Source organism: Balaenoptera physalus (genome assembly GCF_965194825.1).
Source record: "Balaenoptera physalus genome assembly, chromosome: 5".
In the NCBI taxonomy this organism is placed as follows: domain Eukaryota; kingdom Metazoa; phylum Chordata; class Mammalia; order Artiodactyla; family Balaenopteridae; genus Balaenoptera; species Balaenoptera physalus.
The window spans coordinates 63,690,119-63,717,446 of NC_138884.1; the positions used below are offsets into that span (position 1 = coordinate 63,690,119).

Genomic DNA, 27,328 nt, shown 5'->3' on the forward strand with positions numbered 1-27,328 from the left:
AACCTTAAGGACATGATGCTAAGTGAAATAATTCAGTCACGGAAAGACAAATACTTTATTATTCCAATTATATGAGGACTCTAAAATAGTCAAATTCATAGAATCAAAGAGAATAGTGCTTTCCAGGGGCTTGGGGATATAAGAAGTTACTAATCAAGGAGCATAAAGTTTCAGTTAAACAGATGAATAGTCTCTAGAGATGTGCTGTACAATATTGTACCTAGAGTCAACAATAATGTATTATACATTTAAAAATTTATTAAGAGGTAATATCTCACATTAAGTGTTCTTACCTTAATAAAATACAATTTCAAAAAATTACATAAATCTTTGTATCTCAGTACCCTTGTCTGCAAAATGGAGATGGTAATAATGCCTATTTTATAGGGTTGTTGTGAAGATTAAATCAATAAATGTGTGAAGTCCTTAGAAGAGGCTATGGAACAGGTAAACACTCCATAATTGTTACCTGTTACTATTTTTACTTGAGTGTGAGGGCCTACTCCCTAATTATACCAGTAGTCTCCTACTGTGACACAAAGACATTGGGTACAAAAAAAAATCCTCAATAAATAATTTATCCAACAAGTATTATTTTTTTAACACCTTTATTGGAGTATAATTGCTTTACAGTGTTGTGTTAGTTTCTGCTGTATAACAAAGTGAATCAGCTATATGCATACATATATCCCCATATCCCCTCCCTCTTGCGTCTCCCTGCCTCCCACCCTCCTTATCCCACTCCTCTAGATGGTTGCAAAGCACCGAGCTGATCTCCTTGCGCTATGTGGCTGCTTCCCACTAGCTATCTATTTTACATTTGGTAGTGTATATATGTCAACGCTACTCTCTCACTTTGTCCCAGAATACCCTTCCAGCCCCTGTGTCCTAAAGTCCATTCTCTACGACTGTGTGTTTATTCCTGTCCTGCCCCTAGGTTCATCAGAACCACTTTTTTTTTTTAGATTCCGTATATATGTGTTAGCATACGGTAGTTGTTTTTCTCTTTCTGACTTACTTCACTCTGTATCACAGTCTCTAGGTCCATCCACCTCACTACAAATAACTCAATTTCGTTGCTTTTTATGGCTGAGTAATATTCCACTGTATATATGTGTCACAACTTTTTTTTTTTAACATCTTTATTAGAGTATAATTGCTTTACAATGCTGTGTCAGTTTCTGCTTTATAACAAAGTGAATCAGTTATACATATACATATGTCCCCATAACTCTTCCCTCTTGCATCTCCCTCCCTCCCACCCTCCCTATCCCACCCCTCTAGGTGGTCAAAAAGCACCGAGCTGATCTCCCTGTGCTATGCGGCTGCTTCCCACTAGCTATCTATTCGATGTTTGGTAGTGTATATATGTCCATGCCACTCTCTCACCTTGTCCCAGCTGACCCTTCCCCCTCCCCATATCCTCAAGTCCATTCTCTAGTAAGTCGGCATCTTTATTCCCATCTTGCCCCTAGGTTCTTCTGACCATTTTCTTTTTTTTTTTTTATTCCATATATATGTGTTAGCATATGGTATTTGTTTTTCTCTTTCTGACTTACTTCACTCTGTATGACAGTCTCTAGGTCCATCCACCTCACTACAAATAACTCAGTTTCATTCCTTTTTATGGCTGAGTAATATTCCATTGTATGTATGTGCCACATCTTCTTTATCCATTCATCTGTCGATGGACACGTAGGTGGCTTCCATGTCCTGGCTATTGGAAATAGAGCTTCAATGAACATTGTGGTACATGACTCTTTTTTTTTTTTTTTTTTTAATTTAATTAATTTATTTATTTATTTTTGGCTGTGTTGGGTCTTCGTTTCTGTGCAAGGCCTTTCTCTAGTTGGGGCAAGCGGGGGCCACTCTTCATCGCGGTGTGCGGGCCTCTCACTTTCGTGGCCTCTCTTGTTGCAGAGCACAGGCTCCAGACGTGCAGGCTCAGCAGTTGTAGCTCACAGGCCTAGTTGCTCCACAGCATGTGGGATCTTCCCAGACCAGGGCTCAAACCCGTGTCCCCTGTATTGGCAGGCAGATTCTCAACCACTGTGCCACCAGGGAAGCCCCATGACTCTTTTTGAATTATGCTTTTCTCAGGGTATATGCCCAGTAGTGGGATTGCTGGATTGTATGGTAGTTCTATTTTTAGTTCTTTAAGGAACCTCCATACTGTTCTCCATAGTGGCTGTATCAATTTACATTGCCACCAACAGTGCAAGAGGGTTCCCTTTTCTCCACACCCTCTCCAGCATTTATTGTTTGTAGATTTTTTTGATGATGGCCATTCTGATCAGTGTGAGGTGATACCTCATTGTAGTTTTGATTTGCATTTCTCTAATGATAAGTGATGTTGAGCATCTTTTCACGTGTTTGTTGGCAATCTGCATACCTTCTTTGGAGAAATGTCTATTTAGGTCTTCTGCCCATTTTTGGATTGGGTTGTTTGTTTTTTTGATATTGAACTGCATGAGCTGCTTGTATATTTTGGAGATTAATCCTTTGCCAGTTGCTTCATTTGCAAATATTTTCTCCCATTCTGAGGGTTGTCTTTTCGTCTTTTTTACAGTTTCCTTTCTTGTGCAAATGCTTTTAAGTTTTATTAGGTCCCATTTGTCTCTAGGAGGTGGGTCAAAACAATAATTTATGACCACAGCTTCCAGAAAGTGGCCCCTTGAAAAGTGACAACAACTTAATTGACAACATAAATTGCTGTAATTTATGTCATAGAGTGTTTTGCCCATGAAGTAAGTCAGAAAGAGAAAAACAACTACCGTATGCTAACACATATATACGGAATCTAAAAAAAAAAGTGGTTCTGATGAACCTAGGGGCAGGACAGGAATAAACACACAGTCGTAGTGTGTGGCCTTAGATCTAGGTCTTTAATCCATTTTGAGTTTATTTTTGTGTATGATGTTAGGAAGTGTTCTAATTTCATTCTTTTACATGTAGCTGTTCAGTTTTCCCAGCACCACTTACGAAGAGGCTGTCTTTTCTCCATTTTGTACTCTTGCCTCCTTTATCAAAGATAACATGACCATAGGTGTATGGGTTTATGTCTGGGCTTTCTATCCTGTTCCATTGATCTATATTTCTGTTTTTGTACCAGTACCATACTGTCTTGATTACTGTAGCTTTGTAGTATAGTCTGAAGTCTGAGAGCCTGATTCCTCTAGCTCCATTTTTCTTTCTCAGGTTTGCTTTGGCTATTCGGGGTCTTTTGTGTTTCCATACAAATTGTGAAATGTTTTGTTCTAGTTCTGTGAAAAATGCCATTGGTAGCTTGATAGGGATTGCATTGAATCTGTAGATTGCTTTCGGTAGTATAGTCATTTTCACAAAGTTGATTCTTCCAATCCAAGAACATGGTATATCTCTCCATCTGTTTGTATCATCTTTAATTTCTTTCATCAGTGTCTTAAAGTTTTCTGCATATAGGTCTTTTGTCTACTTAGGTAGGTTTATTCCTAGGTATTTTATTCTTTTTGTTGCAATGGTAAATGGGAGTGTTTCCTTAATTTCTCTTTCAGATTTTTCATCATTAGTGTATAGGAATGCAAGAGATTTGTGTGCATTAATTTTGTATGCTGCTACTCTACCAAATACATTGATTAGCTCTAGCAGTTTTTTGGTAGCATCTTTAGGATTCTCTGTGTATAGTATCATTTCATCTGCAAACAGTGACAGTTTTACTTCTTCTTTTCCAATTTGGATTCCTTTTATTTCTTTTTCTTCTCTGATTGCTGTGGCTAAAAATTCCAAAACTATGTTGAATAATAGTGGTGAGAGTGGGCAACCTTGTTTTATTCCTGATCTTAGAGGAAATGGTTTCAGTTTTTCACCGTTGAGAATGATGTTGGCTGTGGGTTTGTTATATATGGCCTTTATTATGTTGAGTTAGGTTCTCTCTGTGCCCATTTTCTAGAGAGTTTTTATCATAAATGGGTGTTGAATTTTGTCAAAACCTTTTTCTGCATCTATTGAGATTATCAGATGGTTTTTATCCTTCAGTTTGTTAACATGCTGTATCACATTGATTGACTTGCATATATTGAAGAATCCTTGCATTCCTGAGATAAATCCCACTTGATCATGGTGTATGATCCTTTTAATGTGCTGCTGGATTCTGTTTGCTAGTATTTTGTTGAGGATTTTTGCATCTATGTTCATCAGAGATATTGGCCTGTAGTTTTCTTTTTTTGTGACATCTTTGTCTGGTTTTGGTATCAGGGTGATGGTGGCCTCGTAGAATGCATTTTGGAGTGTTCCTCCCTCTGCTATATTTTAGAAGCCTTTGAGAAGAATAGGTGTTAGGTCTTCTCTAAATGTTTGATAGAATTCACCTGTGAAGCCATCGGATCCTGGGCTTTTGTTTATTGGAAGATTTTTAATCACAGTTTCAATTTCAGTGCTTGTGATTGGTCTGTTTATATTTTCTATTTCTTCCTAGTTCAGTCTCGGAAGTTGTGGTTTTCTAAGAATTTGTCCATTTCTTCCAGGTTGTCCATTTTATTGGCTTATAGTTGCTTGTAGTAATCTCTCATTATCCTTTGTATTTCTGCAGTGTAAGTTGTTACTTCTCCTTTTTCATTTCTAATTCTGTTGATTTGAGTCTTCTTCCGTTTTTTCTTAGGCTAAAATTAGTCTGGCTAATTTTTTTATCTCCTCAAAGAACTAGCTTTTAGTTTTATTGATCTTTGCTATTGTTTCTTTCATTTCTTTTTCATTTATTTCTGATCTGATCTTTATGATTTCTTTCCAATGCTAATTTTGGGTTTTTTTTTTGTTGTTGTTCTTCTTTCTCCAATTGCTTTAGGTGTAAGGTTAAGATGTTTATTTGAGATTTTTCTTGTTTCTTGAGGTAGGATTGTATTGCTATAAGCTTCCCTCTTAGAACTGCCTTTGCTGCATCCCATAGGTTTTGGATCATTGTGTTTTTGTTGTCATTTGTTTCTAGGTATTTTTTGATTTCCTCTTTGATTTCTTCAGTGATCTCTTGGTTATTTAGTAGTGTGTTGTTTAGCCTCCATGTTTTTATTTCTTACAGTTTTTTTCCTGTCATTGATATCTAGTCTCATAGCATTGTTGTCGGAAAAGATACTTGATACAATTTCAATTTTCTTAAATTTGCCAAGGCTTGATCTGTGACCCAAGATATGCTCTGTCCTGGAGAATGTTCCATGAGCACTTGAGAAGAAAGTGTATTCTGTTGTTTTTGGATCGAATGTCCTATAAATATCAATTAAGCTCATCTTGTTTAATGTGTCATTTAAAGCTTGTGTTTCCTTACTTATGTTCATTTTGGATGATCTGTCCATTGGTGAAAGTGGGGTGTTAAAGTCCCCTACTATTACTCTGTTACTGTTGATTTCCCCTTTTATGGCTGTTAGCATTTGCCTTATGTATTGAGGTACTCCTATGTTGGGTTCATATATATTTATAATTGTTATATCTTCTTCTTGGATTGATCCCTTGATCATTATGTAGTGTCCTTTTTGTCTCTTGTAATAGTCTTTATTTTAAAGTCTATTTTTTGTGATATGAGAATTGTTACCCCAGCTTTCTTTTGATTTCCATTTGCATGGAATATCTTTTTCCATCCCCTCACTTTCAGTCTGTATATGTCCCTAGGTCTGAAGTGGGTCTCTTGTAGACAGCATATGTACGTTCTTGTTTTTGTATCCATTCAGCCAGTCTATGTCTTTTGGTTGGAGCATTTAATTATTCATATGTATGTTCCTATGACCATTTTCTTAATTGTTTTGGGTTTGTTATTGTAGGTCTTTTCCTACTCTTGTGTTTCCTGCCTAGAGAAGTTCCTTTAGCATTTTTTGTAAAGCTGCTTTGGTGGTGCTGAATTCTCTTAACTTTTGCTTATCTGTAAAGGTTTTAATTTCTCCGTCAAATCTGAATGAGATCTTTACTGGGTAGAGTAATCTTGGTTGTAGCTTTTTCCTTTTCATCACTTTAAATATGCCCTGCCACTCCCTTCTGGCTTGCAGAGTTTCTGCTGAAAGATCAGCTGTTAACCTTATGGGGATTCCCTTGTGTGTTATTTGTTGCTTTTCCCTTGTTGCTTTCAATATTTTTTCTTTGTATTTAATTTTTGATAGTTTGGTTAATCTGTGTCTTGGCGTGTTTCTCTCTGGGTTTATTCTGTATGGTACTCTCTGTGTTTCCTGGACTTGATTGACTATTTCCTTTCCCATGTTAGGGAAGTTTTCAACTATAATCCCTTCAAATATCTTCTCAGACCCTTTCTTTTTCTCTTCTTCCTCTGGTACCCCTATAATTCAAATGTTGGTGTGTTTAATGTTGTCCCAGAGGTCTCTGAGACTGTCCTCAATTCTTTTCATTCTTTTTTCTTTATTCTGCTCCCTGGCAGTTATTTCCACCATTTTATCTTCCAGCTAACTTATCTGTTCTTGTGCCTCAGTTATTCTGTTATTGATTCCTTCTAGAATATTTTTAATTTCAGAAATTGTGTTGCTCATCACTGTTTATTTGCTCTTTAGTTCTTCTAGATCCTTGTTAAATGTTTCTTGTATTTTCTCCATTCTTTTTCCAAGATTTGGATCATCTTTACTATCATTACTCTGAATTCTTTTTCAGGTAGTTTGCCTATTTCGTCTTCATTTATTTGGTCTTATAGGTTTTTACCTTGCTCCTTCATCTCTAACAAATGTTTTTGTCCTTCCATTTTTTTTTTTTTGATGGGTGGTGCTGTATTCCTGTCTTACTGGTTGTCTGGCCTGAGACCTCCACCACTGGAGTTTGTAGGCAGTAGGATAGAGCTGGGTCTTGGTGTTGAGATGAGGACCTCTGGGAGGTCCAATTGATATTTCCTGGGATCTGAGGTTCTCTGTTAGTCCAGCAGTTTGAACTCAGAGCTCCCACCCCAGGAGCTCAAGCCTGACCTCTGGCCTGGGAACCAAGATCCTGCAAGCTGGTCATTGGAGGTTCCTCCCTTCCCCTTAGGTGTCTGTGGTCCCCTACTGGTGCCTGGTAGGTGCCCTAGTTATCCAACAAGTATTTGAGTGCTTATGTTTCAGGTGCTCTATAGGTCCTAGGGATAGAGTCAAAGAGAACAAGATAAAGATTTCAGCTTAAGGGCTTTCATTCTAATGAAGGAAATTGACAATAAAAAAGAAACACCTATATATAAATAATTTTAACAATTAATAAGTACTTTGAAGAAAAGGCAGGCTAATGGGATGAGGAGTGATGGGGGATATTAATGGGACAGACTGTTTCAGATGGAATGGTCAGGACTCTTTTGAGGAGACGATATTTGAGCATAGATATGAGTAAAGTGAGAGAGTAAGTGCTAGGAAAATCAATGAGAAGAAAATTCTAGAAAGTGGGAACAGCAAGTATAAAGGCCATGAGGCAGATCTGAATTCAGGGGTTCAAGAGCAAACAGAAGGCCCATCTAGTATTTGGAAATGAGGTAGGAGTAGCCAAATAATTTTGGATTAATAATAGATATATTCACTGAATCAACAAAAATGATGGAACATTATGACAAAAAATACCTCAAGAAGTATAAAATCTTATAGAAATTAGGGGATATACTAGATATATTTGTAAACAAGATTTTAGCTTGTTGAATAGGACTTTTTCTGTTGCTTATAATTGAAAAGAACAGCTAAGTAATACCCTTCCTATGAAAACCTCCAAAGAGATGCTAAAAATTGGGGTCAGTCACTGCCCTCCACCAAGGGTAGGCACACTGTGAGGTAAAATAACCTGCTCTCCTAACAACAACCAGCAGTCAACTCCTCATATGTATAAAGAGAAAACTAGGGAGAAGAGTGGTAAGAGCCAGCAACTCCTGAAGATCACAGACCTCAGAGGAAAAGGTTTCTCCTCTTCCCAAGGGAAAAAAAGAGATTATTCTCTTCTCTTCCTGAAGCCAAATGATGGCAGCCCATTGGGAGAATCATGTGTAATGAATGTCTGTGTGTCTCTGCAAGAAGCAAGAGAGGTCAACCTGGAGCTGCTATGGCAGAGCCCTGTTGTGAAAGTCTTCTTGGGGAAGTTAAGCATTTGCCATCTGATGTTTAAGCACCACCTGTGAACCAAAGACAGCTGCTCACTTCTAGTCTTCAGATTTTTGAAGAGGAGAAGCCCACTGCATTAGCTCACATTAACAGGGAAGTAAGGGACTATGGTCTGGAGTTTGTTCCTGAGAGGGAATACATAGCCCCCTCTAACCCATGCTGGTTTTCTGTGGCTCTTGGAGGGTTCAGAAGATGATGTCAGTGGTTACTTTGACTATATTTGAAGCAGCATAGAGGAAAAGAAAGGGGCAGGATAGCTGCTCAGTGAGGCGAGGGAGTCAGGAGCAGAACCGGTGTCAAAGCACAAAGTGGACATGGTTACCTTTCCCTGAGGGATTCCTCAGTGATTGGGAGGCTGGATAAAGCTGAACACCATCCAAAGAAAACTAAGCACATCATCAGCAAAGAACTCTCGATAACAGAATCTATTAGCAGTAGACAAAACTGGATTGAAACAGAGAAAGACCTGGGATGCTTTCCCACACCGACACATAGCTGATTATGTAAAATTTCCATTACCCTATCTCCCCTGTCTGACCCCAAGCTAGAAGAAATAAGCAGTGAAGAGGAGGAGCCAGACCTCCTTCCAACTTCTCTACTCCAAGCAGCCAGCATCATAGTTTATGCCTGTGTTAAGGGGAAAAGGAGGTGATCGTATTTGTATCAGATTCACTATTGAAGTTTTACACTAGACAAAGGTTTAAAATTAGACTATAATTAATAGAAAATGATCGTATGTACCAAGATTTCTTTAAGGAATATGAAAAGGAGATTTGGCACATCATGGATAGACACTTTTATTGGAATAAAGATTAACCTATTTTGCATTTATGCACCTATTGAGATACATTATATAATTCATCAAACTATGAGACATAATAATACAAACTACACAGGAGCTAATAAGGAGTCAAAGTGCACTAATCTAAAATCATAGTCTCATGGGGTTTTATGTTATTTAAAAGTAAAGTTTCCTCTAGCTCCTCAGTTTTGATAAAGTATCGATATTGTCAATTGCCTCTTTGGTGTAACAAAGTAAATTAATCTTCCCTCAATCAGCAATGCATAATCCTAACTCTCCAGGCCTTTGTCAAGGATATGAACTCAGAATCTCCTTTTCTGTTCTTATAAAGGTCTTCTGAGAGAAGTGATATTTAGGAATGTTCATCTAAGGAACATAGTATCCCTAGTTAAGGTAATTCAAGTTCTACCTTTGGATCAAGCTAGACCAAAAAGTTTTTTCTTTTCTATAATGAGAATTGTCTAAATTTCTGTTGTTATCCTTACTGCCAGGACGTTCAAAGCCAAATTGCCAGCTCTATCAAAGCAAGTATAAACAATATAGAGAGATAGGATACTTGCATTTGTAGTTTTTCTTGAATTTGATCCTTATTTTATCAATATATTTATACATCTTGGGGTGTCTACTTGCAAAGAGGTAGAGTGTAGATAAATAAATTTAATTCATATCTCAGGAAGAGTCTGTTCAGAAGACTGAAAGGTGATCCCTCAACATGAAATTGATAAATCTTAAAAAATGTTTTTTAAAGACTAATTAAAAAAAAAAGTTTTAAAATTAAGATGTGTCCAAAAATGTTATCCTCATTCACTCACTAGTTTAACAACATTAACTAGTCTATATTGTATATCCCAATACATTAAACAATAAAAAGATTGTTTTAGCATTGTTATTGTCTGTTAATTGTAAAAACCATGTCTCTGGTTTTTGCTATATGTATCACTATGTATTGTAAAGCTTAGCAGATCCTCATGTCAATGGCCAGGAAAACTATCCCTAGCATCATGGAGATAGTTATAGCAGGTGCAAAACATCTTATAGAGGACTTTTTGTTTTTCATTTTATAACACTTTATTTGATTAAAAATTTGCCTTTTCTGTGTACACTGGAATGCTTTATTCCCTATGTATTTTACAGAGTTACAATCTCTCATTTTAAATATTACCCCAAAAGTAATTTCAGAAAAAAAAAGGTTTTGTGAAACTAAACTTGACTTTTAAAAAACCATATGGACAAACAACTCTCAAACAAAACTGGATTAATAATATTTCTTGCCTGTTTAACTACATGATAGATTTCTTGTCCCTGTCCCCTTTCTCAAAAAAAAAAAAAAAAAAAACATCATGTGGAAACTAAGCTAGAGAAAAGATTCTTCCCTAAGGCAGTTAAGGGAAAGGGAAGGGCCAGAAATTTCTTTGGCAAACAATTCTATCCATAGCCATTTGTGTGTAACTGTTTTGCTTCAAGTACAGTACACTCTTTGGAGGGAAAGTGAGATGTTGTTCAGAGTGGGAGTGGTACTCTCCAACCAGCTGAAGTGCAGGAAGTCATCTACAGTCATCTACAGTCTCTTCCCCATGCTTGCGGCTGCATCTTGGAATCAACTCTGCCAACCCTATGAGTGCAATACCAGGTTAAAAGCCAATGCTAGTTTGGCTGAGATAGTCTCTTCCACTGCAAAACAATGGATAAGATGGGACTGCGAAACAACCACTACATGATGACACTCAATAAAAAAGGTTTAGGGGAGATAAAAAAAAAGGATTTCAGAGACAGGGACAGATAGGCTGGTGAAAAACAAATCACATTTTTGCTAAGAAAATTAGATAAAGGAGAGTGACAGAATGGTGATAGCTTGTTCTTCAGAGGAGCTCTGCATGATCTCTTTTTGCTGAAATAGAGGCCAAAGGTTAATTAATTATATTAATGCTCTTTGTTTTCTCAGTTTAAACAAACTAAGGTGCATGGGTACCTTCAAAACAATACATGATAAGGGGAAATGGATCCACAAATGACAATATAGCTATGTTTACTCTGATAACTAGCTCATTCACTAGTTTAACATTGGTCTGTTTGTCACATACAACCCAATAAACTGGCCAATGAAAGGATCACTTTAGCATTACAGAGACATAATCTAGGTATAACTTTGAGGGTTTCCGTAAGTTAATCGGATTACTATCCTTAAACATCCATGCATTGATATTATCAGGCATAAAAGAACTTGGTTCAAGCCAGGGGGCTTGAACCATCCATGACTAGCCACACTGGCACTATACCTCTTTAGCATATTCATCCTTGTGGCCATCAGATGCTTCATTGCTATGACATTGCTAAATATGTAAAGAACTATGGAATAGTTTGTTGGCTGGTAAAAATGCCTGTGGTCTACTTGCTATTTTACTAGTTATGCAATGTGACATATCTACTGTGGGTTTCTAAGAGACTCGAATCCACAAATATATTCCTCCTGACTCTGCTTCCACATTGCACAGAAGGACACAGGGAAGACAGATTGTCCTATCTCAGACACAAAGAGGTGGATAACCCTGAATACATTTTCTTCACACCATAGTTTAGGGCAAAGGATTGCAGAATAAAATTTATGATTTCAGAAAAACAGTGTAAAGAAAATAAATATTTGAATGAAAGACAAATTTTTGCTCTAAGATACTTTTTTTTTCCCTCTTAGAGATCAATTAATTTAAAACTGATTGGCTTTGTTTTTGTATCCCATAACTCTAAGAATGACTTTTTTTTCTTTTTCTTTAATTTTGAATTTTATTTAATTTATTTTTTTATACAGCAGGTTCTTATTAGTCATCAATTTTATACACATCAGTGTATACATGTCAATCCCAATCGCCCAATTCAGCACATCACCATCCCCACCCCCCCATGGCTTTCCCCCTTTGGTGTCCATACATTTGTTCTCTACATCTGTGTCTCAACCTCTGCCCTGCAAACTGGTTCATCTGTACCATTTCCCTAGGTTCCACATACATGCGTTAATATACGATATTTGTTTTTCTCTTTCTGACTTACTTCACTCTGTATGACAGTCTCTAGGTCCATTCACGTCTCAACAAATGACTTAATTTCGTTCCTTTTTATGGCTGAGTAATATTCCATTGTATATATGTACCACAACTTCTTTATCCATTCGTCTGTCGATGGGCATTTAGGTTGCTTCCATGACCTGGCTATTGTAAATAGTGCTGCAATGAACATTGGGGTGCATGTGTCTTTTTGAATTATGGTTTTCTCTGGGTATATGCCCAGTAGTGGGATTGCTGGATCACATGGTAATTCTATTTTTAGTTTTTTAAGGACCCTCCATACTGTTCTCCATAGTGGCTGAATCAATTTACATTCCCACCAACAGTGCAAGAGGGTTCCCTTTTCTCCACACCCTCTCCAGCATTTGTTGTTTGTAGATTTTCTGATGATGCCCATTCTAACTGGTGTGAGGTGATACCTCATTGTAGTTTTGATTTGCATTTCTCTAATAATTAGGGATGTTGAGCAGCTTTTCATGTGCTTCTTGGTTATCAGTATGTCTTCTTTGGAGAAATGTCTATTTAGGTCTTCTGCCCATTTTTGGATTGGGTTGTTTGTTTCTTTAATATTGAGCGGCATGAGCTGTTTATATATTTTGGAGATTAATCCTTTGTCCGTTGATTCGTTTGCAAATATTTTCTCCCATTCTGAGGGTTGTCTTTTAGTCTTGTTTATAGTTTCCTTTGCTGTGCAAATGCTTTGAAGTTTCATTAGGTCCCATTTGTTTATTTTTGTTTTTATTTCCATTACTCTAGGAGGTGGATCCAATAAGATCTTGCTGTGATTTATGTCAAAGAGTGCTCTTCCTATGTTTTCCTCTAAGAGTTTTATAGTGTCTGGTCTTACATTTAGGTCTCGAGTCCATTTTGAGTTTATTTTTGTGTATGGTGTTAGGGAGTGTTCTAATTTCTAAGAATGACTATTAAAGAAATACCTTGAGTGCATGAAAGGCTCCATTCAGTGGATAATTTTGTATAATGTTTCATTCCTCCTTCTTTCCCTGTTATTCTTCAAATTTATATTAAAAGGTAAGTAATATCATGAAATTTGATAACACACACTGTTAATGCTCTTTGCGTAGGGTGAATGAAGGCCTTCCACTCATCCTCTATTTACATATCCTTAGTCTCTGGTTTTCTGGTTTTCTATAATTTCTAGCTTATATTCATAGGGTTTTAAAAAAAATTCATGAAAGCCCTCTCATTCTTTTCATTTACATGTTCAGGTATACATAAACTTAAGTAACAGGACCATAGGAAGGATTTATTTGAGTTTGGAGTCTGGATTTTGGTAAAGAGAAAGAGTCATGGGGTTCTGTTAAAATGAGTCTGACAAGTCTTGGCCCAAAGTCACTGAGGAAGAATATGTCTTCCTTTGAAAGCAAGAGTATAATCAATATTTTCATAAAATATTAATATGAAGTAGACTATAGTATGTCAAGCCAGTATTAACATTTCATTAATGAGGATTTCATTTTTTAAAGGCTATGTAACAAGAACAGATTAATCTCATAACCTGGAAGTTTTTACTTCATTATTGTTTCTTCTTTATTTCTGGCTAAATTGTACTTTCAAGTGAGTAGACAGAAACATGATACTATATATTGAATAACTTCAGGTAAATATCCATGCTGTTCTTCAGTGTTAAGTGATCTCTTGGCTAGAATAAAAAGGGTAGATGTGATGCTCTCTCTACTCCCAAGTACAGTGTGCGCCAACGTAGAGGTTTCTTGAGTTACTGTTAGAGAATGATTCTAATTCTTGGCAGCCTAATCCCACACTTCGGTATGGATCCCAACTTCTACATCTGTTCAGATGAGCCATTGGCTAAATGCATCTGTTCAGATGAGCCATTGGTTAAATGGCTGTGTAGCAGTATTCAACGGTATTTATTTGTCTTCTTTATGGTGATTTTTAGGACTGGTCACACATACCCCCTTCCTCCTTCATTCCCTCTCTCTTTTCCATGCATATTTTTGAGAGCCCATATGTCTTAGGAATAAAGTTACTGTCTGTTAAGAATTCACAGTCTACTGGGGTTGAGATAAAAATAAAAAATTCTAGTACAATATGGTAAGTGTTATGATACCATGAGAACACAGAGGAGAAACACCTAATCTAGTTTATGGGGATTAGGGGAGGCAATTTAAAGATTATACTTGACACAAATACACAGATGTTTGCATATCCATGTGTCAGCACACATTTTAAAAAACTAGGTTATTATCATTTCAGAAATAAGGTAGTAATGCCTCAGTGTTGGCTGATATGCCTGTCTCTACCAGAGTAAAAGAAACACACTCTTAATTGGGGGTTAATATTTGCAAACTACTTCACTTTTCTACTAGAATGGTGGCACATAATTTTGAGATATTAATGCTTTTCTAATCTCTGTTGTATTTTCAACAGCTGACTTATAGTAAATACCAAAATAAAACTTTTATAATATGCATGGTAGAGTGGAAAGCGTGTCAGATTAGTTTAAAAAAAATAGGTGTTAGTCCTATATAGAGGAAGTAACTATGTGATTTTGACCAATTTAACTTAATTAAACCTCAGTTTCTTCATTGGAAACATGAAGAAGCTGAGCAAGATGATTTAAAAATTTTTTTTTCTATATTTAAACATCTGACTTTTATTGAAAAAAATCTGGTTTATATTAACATTTTGAAATCATTATAATAATGATCTGAAGACAATAGATTTTTAAGTTCCCACTCTTAGGAAGTGCTTATATTATTTATGTTCTCTCCCTTCCTATAAAATTTGACTTTATCTTACTAGTCACACAGTTCCCATCACACTAGCCAAGACCCGTCAGACTGGTTCTAGTTAAATCATCAGTGACTTCTTTCTTCACCTCAGTCTAGCCTACAAAGCTGCTGATAGAGCCTGGATACACACACTTGATGGCAGACCTCGGTCTCCACAGGATCATTCCTTTCTGGTCAGCAATGTATCGGTGAGTTTTCTTCTCTTTTCCTTTGTCTAAGTTAACTTGTTTTAAATGGCATGAACCACACCAAGGAATGTGTAGATCTCCAATTTATATTTGTTTAATGTGGAAAAATACTTTTGATATTTAACATGAAATTATGTCAAGAAATAGGTTTCTCTTCTTTCTATACTAGTGTTCCCTGTCCTCTTGTGTCCCATCCCAAATGTTTATGTACTTTCAGAAGAGCTCAACAAAAGATAAAGGCACATGGTGTTTGACAACTGTCTTTTAGTTTGTTTTGTTTTGAGAAAAATAGAATGTGTTTTTAGCTTGGGTTTTATTTGTCCCAAGTTATATTATATTATATTATATTATATTATATTATATTATATTATATTATATTATATATTATATTTAATACTCAAAGTTATACATGAGAAAAAAATCTAAAACCATGAAGATCAAACTTACACTTCTTTCTGTAAGTAAGTAGTATAAACTAAAAAAATTATATATGTTTTAAAAGAACAAGAAACAATTTAAGAAGACAATGTGATTAAATTATTATAGTTGGATTTTTAAAATAAATCCAATGATGTACCTGGCCACAATCAACTTCTCTAATAGAGAAGTCATAATTATTCTGAGGTTGTTTTCTTTAAAAGTTAGAAACTAAACAGTAATAAGATTTCAGTGTACCAGTTTGGGCTCTGAAAATAATTTTATCTTCATGTTAAAAATTCATTTTCTCTGATTGAGATATTGGCATGCTCTTTTTTATTAATTTCTGTTTTGAGAAGGAAACAGTTTGAAAAGTATAAAGCTTCTAATGGAATCTTAATAGTGAAAAACACTCAGGCTCTGTAGTTGTTAGGAAGAAAGTTCTACATAGTCCTCATGAGAAATTTAATACTCTCTATATTTGTTGATGAATCAACTAAGAGCTACAGACATCACAAATTAAATCAGACTTTTCAAGGCTTCTTGCCTTCTGCAAGTACTTCTCTATAATCCATGAAGGTTTTGTGTCCTACCCTTTTTACCTGGATTATCTTTAAGAACATTACTATAGAAAACAGTGCTTTTATTTAAACATATAATTTCTATCAAACTCAAGATTCTAAATTGATTTCAGGCTTTGTCTATGCTAAATCTGAGTGAGTCTGGAGTTTCTGTAGGGGAGTTATAATTCAGAGGTATTGGAAAGAATTTTTCTGAGTATAGTCTCTAATTTGAAGCAAAGACGTTTTCAGTCTTGCTTCAGAGTAGATGGAAGATACCTTTCAAGGAAAAACAAACAAACAAAAAACTCCTTCCTGATCTAAAAATTGTATACAAAGTGGAGCATATCAATGTTTGAGTCGGCCTAGGAGATGTTCAGAGAATGGGCTAGAGTGAAAAGGGATTAAATTTATTAGCACATTTGCTGGAATAAGTGTACCAACAAGAATGCTTTGAAAAAAGAGGTATATTGAGATATATAGGCAATTCCTTTTTAAGGCATATCAGAAACAGGTGGAGAGTTTTATCAAATGGCATGTTCCTTCCTCTTTGACCAAATTTTTGATAGCCCCTTCCTCACTCCACCTGTTCTAAATGAAAACCACTATGTTAGAATTTAAAGTTAGAAGAAATTTGGACCAGGTAAACATTGTTCTTCAGATGCTATCGTTTTCTCCAAACTCTGATTTTATACTATCCTTTGAATATGAAGAAATCAACACATTAATTTTATAAAAACACATACAACAGAAGGTTAAAGAAGACTTTTTCAGGTATAAGTTTATAGGGAAGAGATTTGAGAAGAGAAGAATATATTTATTAAATACATTTATTATTGATGGGAATGTCTGCCAACTGTATTCACCAGCAACCATTGACAACCAGCAACCACTGACAGCAGACCAAGTTTGTAGACATTAATATCTACATATGTTTAGATAGATGAAGGTAAACTGAGTAATATTCAAATGAAACAAAATGGACAACTATAATTTTTACTTGGTAGGGTAAGCATTATCTCTCAACATGTGACCCATGGACCCCCTCCATTAGATTCACTGGGTACTTATTAAAAACAGAAAAGTCCAGTTCTCATCCAAGAAATTCCCATGAATCTCTGGTTGAGGCACGGGAATTGTATTAAAAGTTACACAAGGTAATTCTTATTTACTGTACAGTTTGAGAAGAACTGATACAGTACAAAGCCATAAAAAAAAAAAGGAACTTGTAAGATAGAAAGAAATTAAAGCAGAAATGAAATATGTCAGTTTTTGAAGTGGTAGCTCTTTGTTTTATTTAAACTGGTATAATTATACCTCAATGGGAGGTGTTCTCTCGCAGTTTACCTTTTCCTCCAAGGGAGAAGAGTAGTCATTTATGCAACATAGTGATGATTAAGGAAAAGAGGATAATTTCAGAATGTCTGGAAAACTGAAGGGAGGATACAGACATAATTTGGGTAGTTTGTGTCAGACAGGGAGGGTGGTCTTATTTGGATTAAGAATCTATTTGTTTACGGGAAAAATCTCAATGTAAAATTAATCTATTGCAGCGACCTCTTCCTTTTTGCCCTGAAATTAGTCAATAGATAATGATACTGAAGGGTCCCTCTACTGAGGTGTAGGTCCAGAGTTGCTTTATGATAGTGCTCCAAGCGTTTAATGCTGTGCCTCACTTCTCCTTCGGCTAAGATCAGTCCTGGTCCATGTAACAACTTTTAATGAGTTCTCATTGTGTACTAAGTTCTGTATGGAAGAAAACTTTGTTGAGCACCTATTATGTATTGCACATTTTGTAAAATGCTATCTGATTGAATTTTGGCAATACTTTGAGAAACCATTATTGTTATCTCTCCTTAAAAAGATGAAATAACTGCAGCTCAGATTGTCCAGGGTTAGTAAGTGTTGGATCTAGAACCTGACCTTGGCATTTCTGGCTTTAAAGTCTATGTTCTTTCTACTGTAACACTCTGTCTTATCATGTGTGGGAAGCTAAAAGAAGAGTCTTTGGAAAGTTTGTCCTCTAACAGAGAAATGGAAAACGTGCACACATACATATACACACACAGAGAAAATGTGTATGTATGTGTAGACATACATGTTTATATAATGTATAGGCAAAGAAACAGGTCAATACAGGTTAATATGAAAGAATGCACATATATGCTGAAGAAGGAAGGGTGGTGGTATAATTTTACTTTCATTGACAGGTCTTTACAAATGTTTTGAAGAATGCACAGACTGCCGTTATTTAATTTTCTTAAAACTGTCTCTGTATTTAAACAAGATAAGAACATGACCTAACTTTTCCACACTATCTCAAAGGTGATCGGTGACTGCGAGTACAGCACTTCAATTATATCATCACTGTTTTCTAAAAAAGATTGCAACATTTGCTATTGTGTGAAAATCAAGTTCATCTTAGTGAACCATTTCATGGAAGGAATTCATCAGTCTGTTATAACTGTCTAGTGAACCTTTGTTATTTTTTCATTATTGTCTGCTTCCTCCAAAAAATCATTGCTTCAATATAATAAGGGAATAAATAGAAACATTCAAGAAAAAAAGCAACATCATGTGCCTCCTTGTCAGCACTGAGATTTATAATTATGCCTGATGCTTTTGTGCTTGAGCATGGGGCTATTGGGCAGTTGTGGAGCAGGTCTTCCAAGATGGTCGGTGGCGAAACGAGTGCTCTGTCTGCGTTTCATGGCTTTGTCAGGGTTAGATTTTAGAGGAACTCCACTAAGTACGTCTCAAAGCACACTCCTTTGGACGTATTCTCATCGAAGATGGTGGATAAGAATTGTGAAGAATGGTCTCACGGTTTCAAGCATAATTTGATAGGTTTGAAATGAGTGGATTAGAGGGTAGGAAAATTTTAAGAGGTTGAGAAAAAAAAAAGGGCTGCAGAGATACCAGGTCACGCCAGAACCTGCAAGCCCAACCTTCTCCCAGGTACATATATGGCCTGCATGGTTGAGCAATTTCTGAGATTTTTAGAATAGTAATTCTGAGATGATAGAACTAAGCTTAGGGGAATCCAAAGTATCAGTCACCATTAAATTCTACCTTGCAGTCTTTCAACATTTTATCTGAAGATGTCAGATGATGTCTTTTTTTTGAAGCTGCAAAAGCAGATACAGAAGGATTTAGCACTCTGTTTAAAGTTGAGCTATGAGTCAGTGCAGAACAAATAACAATTGCTATCATTTGTTTCACATGTACTGTGTACCAACTACTGTTCTAAAATAGCATGCGCGTTTAATCTTTATAACAAACAATGGTTATATTATTATACCCATTTCACAGATGAGGAAACTGAGGCTCAGACAGTATTTGCCCAGAAGTGATATTGGCAGAACTGGGAATTAACCCAGGTCTATCTGACTCCAACCCATGCTCTTAATCACAATGCTATAGCAACCCCACAATTCCTCCTTTATCTACCTAGGTGATGCTACTGCTATGCTGCTTTAACTGTCTTATTGTGTTAAAAGATATAAAAGTTATATTTACAAGGAACAATGTTATTGTTCAATGGATAATCTTCTAAGTAGACCTCCAAGGCTTGTAGACAGGAAGCATCTCTGTGTTCTATAAATTAAGGGATACCACAGTCAAAGATTAGGTAGTTTGCATGTGGTCACAGGAATGGGTGAGTCAGTCAATACTAAAGCTCGAATCTGTCCTCCCAGTTCACCTGTGTACCGAGTCCAATGCTGTCAAGTAGAAGAGTTAAACCAACACAGGTGTCTACCTGACCCAGGAAATATTATTGTTACTGTTATTACTATTACCGTTTGAATTTGTATAGACTTATATGGACTTTTAAAAATTGGTTATTGCACATTAAAAGCTTAGCAGGTCACAGTAAAATTCAGAGTGTATATATAGTAGGATATATATGTATATACACATATATAATGTATGTTCTTTACACATAATTCCAACATATATTCTTATTTGATACCTATCAACAACTGTGAGGCAGACAATTTTAATATTATCATGATTTTACAGATAGGAAAACCAAAGATTAGGAAGACTGAGACTTCCAAATCCCTGAGTAAGTGATTGGTAGAACTGGAGTTTGACATACATTTCTAACTCTGGTTCTGAACTTTCTAATACTCCCTGCTGCCTCCACTACATCATGATCCCTGGAATCACAAGCGTTCCCTTGGTTAAGCAGAGATAACTTTCCTTTCTCTTTAAACAATTAGCTTAACCCTTGTGTCTCAACTTTCCTAGTCTAGAAAATACCAAAGATAATAAATAATACGTCTAAAATATTTCAAACCAATCTTTCAAACCTTACAGTACATTCAAGTTGTAATTAAGCACTTGGATATATATTACTGGATTCAACAGCAAAGCTAGATTTGGGCTTCTTAAGTAGAGTTCTAAATCCTTGCACAAAACTGTATACGTCATGGCTGACCATTGGCTTGATGTATAGATTCTTAGAGCTAGAAAGGTCCAAAGATGAGTAGTTTTACACATTTTCTTTACCAGTTGAATCCCTTCCGCACATAAGGCTAATGCAAGCCCCTGCTGCGGGGAGCAGTGTTGCTCTGGATGGAGTGGGAATAAGGCTTGGGAGCCTCACCTGTTCCATCTTCTCCTTATCCCCTCAGTCACATGAGGCAATTTGAGGGATTTTTCAACCTGTTTTGAAAGCAAATTAATTCCTCATTATGAAGGAGGAATAATGATAAAGCCAACATTTGCTGTGCATGTCCTGTGTACTTGGCATAATGCCAATTGCTCTATAAGTGTTATTCCATTTAATCTTTAGAAGAACCCTATTGTTAGGTTCTATCATTATCCCCATTGATGGGAGGGGAAATGTAGACTTAGAGAAGGTGAGTAACTTGCTTGGAGCCATCTAGCTAGTAAGAGGTAGAGCCGGGGCAAAACCCAAGCTGTTTGACACAAAAGCCCAGACCTACATCCACTAAGCAAGAAAATAGAAGTCATTTGCTTAAAGTCGTAGAACTTTTTACAATGAGATCCTCAATGAAAACTTGGTCTCCTTATTTATTAGTATCAGATTTATTACTTGTATCTCAAAATTGTGCAGCTAGAAAATATTAAGTAAAAATATTTTATTAAGTAAATATATTTCTTGAATGTCCTCTTCTCCCAAAGATAATTACATTAAAAAAATCACAATTTACCTTGATTGCAAGTAATCTGTCTTGCATATTGCAATAGTATCAGCTTAGATATGAGTGACAGGAAGCTTAGGATAAGTGGCTTACATAATATGTCATTTTATTTCAGTTTAATGTAAAGCAAGTCTGGAGATAGTCAGGTAGGGGCTGATAGGGAGGTTTACCAAGTAATTAGGAATCTAGGCTTCTACTGCTGTGCTGTCCCATCAACATGAATATATTTCCTCTCAATCATGGTTTAGTATGGTTGCCTGAGCTCCAACTAGCACATCAGGATTCTACCCACTGGAATAGAGACTCCATTGGTCAGAACTTATATTCACAGGGAGAGTCATGGATAAAGGACATTATTCTATTTTCCAGGGGGCCATATGCTCAACCAAAAATCAAAGAGTCTATTATTAAGGAAAATATTTGGGATAGGCACCTATGAGTCTCTAGCACAGACATGCTTAGTTCGAATGATGAGAGGTATATCCTGTTGTGATGAACAGTAGGCAGATGAATATATGGGTCTGAAGTTTAGACAAGTGATCTGTATTTATAGATTTGGTAGCCATCAGCATTTAGATATGAATTAAAGATATGGACATTAGTGACTGAAAATATTTAGTTCTTTTGGATAAAATAATACTTTTTAAAATAAATTTATTATTTTTGGCTGTGTTGGGTCTTCGTTGCTGCGCACGGGCTTTCTCTAGTTGCGGTGAGCGGGGCCTACTCTTCGTTGCGGTGCGCAGGTTTCTCATTGCGGTGACTTCTCTTGTTGTGGAGCATGGGCTCCAAGCGCTCGGGCTTCAGTAGATGCAGCGCATGGGCTCAGTAGTTGTGGCTCATGGGCTCTAGAGCTCAGGATCAGTAGTTGTGGTGCACGGGCTTAGCTGCTCCGTGGCATGTGGGATCTTCCTGGACCAGGGCTCGAACCCACGTCCCCTGCATTGGCAGGCGGATTCTTAACCACTGCGCCACCAGGGAAGCCCTGGATGAAATAATACTTTCATAATTTTATGGTATTTTCACAGTAAATTCTACCTTATTCTAATATGAATCTGAGCATATTTCACTGTTATTATTAAAATATCAATATATTAAAGTATAATTAAGTAAATATATTTATATTAAGTAAATATATAATGATCAACTTCACAAATTTGTGTTCCATCCAAAAGTTAAGACTCAAAACTTCCATTATATTATAGGTCAGCAACTGAGGCAGGAAATTCATTAATCAAGAAATCCCTCTTTTGGAAGAATAATACAAACACTAACAGTCAATACATTTCCAGTTGTCCCTCATTGCTAAATTAATTCAGATAGGGTTTTATTATATACAGAAATTTCTAGATTATCTGAGGGATTCTTTGTGTATGGCTTACAGTACTTGCCAGGGAAACAGCAGCCAGGAGAACACCACACAACCTAGCACATGTTGCAGCTGGCACACTCCAATTTTAAGGCCCATCAGTGGCTTGCACAAAATGCAGTTTTACAAGTCTAGGAATTTTAGAACTGGCTTAGGATGCAAGTAGTCAAGAAACTTAATGACTTCCTCATATGAAACTTGGATTATTTCAAATGACTTGCAGACTCTTAATTTGACCATTCCAAATGATCTGGCATGTAGCCATCAGAAAAATAACGTGAAAAATTATGTTAAAGTTGATTGTTTAAAAAGTGCTGAATTTTAATTATAATAATGTTGAGCATTTTTAGGTTATTTGAGGCATGGAAGGCGAGCTTTGGTGGAAATTAAAGAGCAGCTAGATCAATTAAAATTCTCATTGTTTTCTAACAAATGAAGAAAATGAGAGCGTACTCAACATCATTTAAGTTGGGGGTTACAGGATGCTGGAACTTCCATGATGTTGAATATGCTCTCAGATTTCTCATCTGAGAAACTTAGGACTTAGATGAAAGGACTTAGTCTTTCAATAAAAGTTCTAAGATGGAGACACAGGTCACTGGTCTTTCAGTTCAGAGTTATTTCCACCATATCATGCCAACTTTCATTAGAGGCATCTAGACAAAGTCATGAGAAAGATTTGGTAGAAAGATACCTAATGTTACAAAAAATTTCTGAAAGGCAGTGCCAGACATTAGCAGCTTCAAGAGTGTCTCTAGCTCAGGTTTCTCAACCATTTTTTCTTCTGATACACCTGCCACAACATAGTCACACACTCCCTGTTAATGCTTTTTTTTCCTTCCACATTTTAAAGTGCATACGATTCCCTATGACTAGCTGCAACGGTGTCTCTTGTCAACATTTCTGTGGGAAACTGCTGCTTTTAAAATTGCTTACTCAGATCATTTTGACTTATTATCTTGAACTGCAAAGAGTGTGAAGAAAATAAAGCAAATATGTTAGTGTAATTAAGGGTTAAAGTAGCTCACTTTATAATTCTATAGACCCATACCTAATTACTTAATAATATCTTTAATTTTTTTGCACCCCATCTATCTGTGACTGTAAATTTCTAGAGGTCAGGCAGAGTGCCAACCTAAATCTCAGTTTGTAGTTTCCTGTGCTGCATCATATCTGGCTGGGAACTTAATAAAGAGCTAGATGATAACACAGTGGAGATCAGAGACATTCGTTATGGTTGAATTGTCATTAATAGTTATATAACACACGTGTTCAATAAAAGCCTGATGATACCATATTTGTAATCACAAATTCCTTTTAAAGTAGGTGGGAGGAAAGATATTATCACTTGAGTTTTATGGTTAGTTAAATATAGGAGTCGTTAAGCTATGGGTTTTACCTAAGTTAACAGTCAGTGGTAGGGTTTTCTTTCATTCCCAATATTTATTAAAAACTTACTATTGCATTAAGCAATACTATGCTTATTAAAAACTTATTATGGTACTAAGTAATACTATATTTTTATGTCTATGATTTCAACTTGTAGGTACTTTATAATGTGAAAATGCCACACAGAGCCATTTCAATAATTCGCAAAGTGTTGTCAGGTATTTTAAAAAATTATCTTAGAGCTTGGTATAAATAATTTCACACTGCTTCCCCCACATAAAATTGCTTTTACTGAATAGTCATTGGTGCCATTTTCCAGTACTGAGGGGCATACTAAGAGTATTATAAAACTAATTTTTGTTTCTATGCTAAGAATTATGTGGAGAATAGAGTTCATGATATTACACAGTATTCTTTTTATTAGAATCTGAAAGAATTGTATTGCGGCTAAGTAATTGATCAGTTTTAATCTTATGGGTGACATGAAGAATGTACCTGAATAGGGTTTAGTTGTTTTCTTGTTTAGTTTTGTTTAGTTTTGCTTTTGAGTTGGCTGCTAGAAAGCTACAAAGTTTGTTGTCTGACTTAAGGAAATATCTAGATAGGAATTATGATACGTAGTTTTAGCACTATTCTCATTTTGTGTTTTCACTTATGTTTTGCTTTATTCTTGCATCTCTATGTTTAATTTAATACCATATATGTAAATGTAATTTAATACTATATATCATTTAATAATTATATAAATGTAAATATGTATCTTTATAAGCTACCTTAAATCAGTCTAGAACAAAGTAGAATATAAATAAAAACATTTAGAATAAAAACGAGTTTCCCACCATTTGTCTTGGTGCTATAAAAAGAAAACGGAAACAGTTGTCTGGTAATTAGACTACCACCTTGTTATGATTGTAACTTCTCTTTGAGAACTCTTCATAGTTATTATGGTAGGGAAAGCACACATAATTCAGTCCAAGGGCCTGGCTGATGCTATCAGACACTTTATAGGTATGTTTGTATAACAGTGGACATGACAGCAGTATGTTATTTGTAATTTATTTTTTGAATTTTATTTTATTTTTTTTTTACACAGCAGGTTCTTATTAGTCATCAATTTTATACACTTCAGTGTATACACGTCAATCCCAATCTCCAAATTCATCACACCATCCCCACCCCGTGCCGTTTTTCCCGCTTGGGGTCCATACGTTTGTTCTCTACGTCTGTGTCTCAATTTCTGCCCTGCAAACTGGTTCATCTGTACCATTTTTCTAGGTTCCACATATATGCATTAATATACGATATTTGTTTTTCTCTTTCTGACTTACTTCACTCTGTATGACAGTCTCTAGATCCATCCACATCTCAACAAATGACCCAATTTCATTCCTTTTTATGGCTGAGTAATATTCCATTGTATATATGTACCACTTCTTCTTTACCCATTCATCTGTCAATGGACATTTAGGTTGCTTCCATGACCTGGCTATTGTAAATAGTGCTGCAATGAACATTGGGGTGCATGTGTCTTTTTGAATTATGGTTTTCTCTGGGTATATGCCCAGTAGTGGAATTGCTGGATCATATGGTAATTCTATTTTTAGTTTTTTAAGGACCCTCCATACTGTTCTCCATAGTGGCTGAATCAATTTACATTCCCACCAACGGTGCAAGAGGGTTCCCTTTTCTCCACACCCTCTCCAGCATTTGTTGTTTGTAGATTTTCTGATGATGCCCATTCTAACTGGTGTGAGGTGATACCTCATTGTAGTTTTGATTTGCATTTTTCTAATAATTAGGGATGTTGAACAGCTTTTCATGTGCTTCTTGGTTATCAGTATGTCTTCTTTGGAGAAATGTCTATTTAGGTCTTCTGCCCAGTTTTGGATTGGGTTTTTTTTGTTTGTTTGTTTGTTTTTTCACACACACAGACACACACACACACACACACACTGTATTTTATTTTTACAAGAGATAAATAAACTGACACCAAGCATTGTAAATGGATGACCACAACAAAAGCAACAATGATTGCAATTACCAAACACAAAACAAATTCATGCTATGTCATAATATTGACATTCAGTCCAGTAATCCTCCACTGTAACAGCTCCTTTACTTTGCAGTGAAAATTGATTTATATTTTTTTTGCCTCTGAGTCCTTGTGGGATTTTTTCTTTTTATTATTCAAACAGAAAGTCACAAAAATTATAATCATCCTCATCAGTTCACTCAGTCCCATGTAATTAATTTTTTTTATCTTGATCTTTTGTTAACACTTTTATGAATTCATCAGCTTTCCATTAGAGTTCTGAAAATGCTTATTCATTCAGTTCAGCAGTATAGTCAGTTACCAGAAACCTGTACTTGTCAGAGTCTTTTCCATGAATTCCTTGAAGATGAAACCCCTTTATAGGAACATATTTGCAAAAGCATCAGAGTGGGTTGTTTGTTATTTTAATATTGAGCTGCATGAGCTGTTTATGTATTTTGGAGATTAATCCTTTGTCCATTGATTTGTTTGCAAATATTTTCTCCCATTCTGAGGGTTGTTTTTTCGTCTTGTTTATGGTTTCCTTTACTGTGCAAAAGTTTTGAAGTTTCATTAGGCCCCATTTGTTTATTTTTGTTTTTATTTCCATTGCTCTAGGAGGTGGATCCAAAAAGATCTTGGTGTGATTTATGTCAAAAAGTGTTCTTCCTATGTTTTCCTCTAAGAGTTTTATAGTGTCCGGTCTTACATTTAGGTCTCTAATCAATTTTGAGTTTATTTTTGTGTATGGTGTTAGGGAGTGTTCTAATTTCATTCTTTTACATGTAGCTGTCCAGTTTTCCCAGCACCAATTATTGAAGAGACTGTCTTTTCTCCATTGTATAACCTTGCCTCCTTTGTCATAGATTAGTTGACCATAGGTGCGTGGGTTTATCTCTGGGCTTTCTATCTTGTTCTATTGATCTATGTTTCTGTTTTTGTGCCAGTACCATATTGTCTTGATTACTGTAGCTTTATAGTATAGTCTGAAGTCAGGGAGTCTGATTCCTCCAGCTCCGTTTTTTCCCCTCAAGACTTCTTTGGCTATTTGGGGTCTTTTGTGTCTCCCTACAAATTTTAAGATTTTTTGTTCTAGTTCCATAAAAAATGCCATTGGTAATTTGATAGGGATTGCACTGAATCTGTAGATTGTTTTGGGTAATATAGTCATTTTCACAATATTGATTCTTCCAATCCAAGAACATGGTATATCTCTCCACCTGTTGGTATCATCTTTAATTTCTTTCATCAGTGTCTTATAGTTTTCTGCATACAGGTCTTTTGTCTCCCTAGGTTGGTTTATTCATAGGTATTTTATTCTTTTTATTGCAATGGTAAATGGGAGTGTTTCCTTAATTTCTCTTTCAGATTTTTCATCATTAGTGTATAGGAATGCAAGAGATTTCTGTGCATTAATTTTGTATCCTGCAACTTTCCCAAATTCATTGATTAGCTCTAGTAGTTTTCTGGTGGCATCTTTAGGATTTTCTATGTATAGTAT

At 35.9% G+C, this 27,328-nt stretch overlaps 1 protein-coding gene across 1 annotated transcript in view; it reads left to right on the forward strand.

The window, feature by feature from the left end:
- Positions 1-2,872: 2,872 nt before the first annotated feature.
- Positions 2,873-27,328, forward strand: part of TMPRSS11E (transmembrane serine protease 11E) — a gene marked incomplete at its 3' end in the record, with an annotated part of 62,003 nt that continues 37,547 nt past the window's right edge. Inside the window, exon 1 of the mRNA XM_082463847.1 lies at positions 2,873-14,886. Within this exon, the coding sequence (XP_082319973.1) occupies positions 14,834-14,886 (53 nt within the window). The 5' untranslated portion in view covers positions 2,873-14,833. The remainder of the gene's footprint in view (positions 14,887-27,328) is intronic.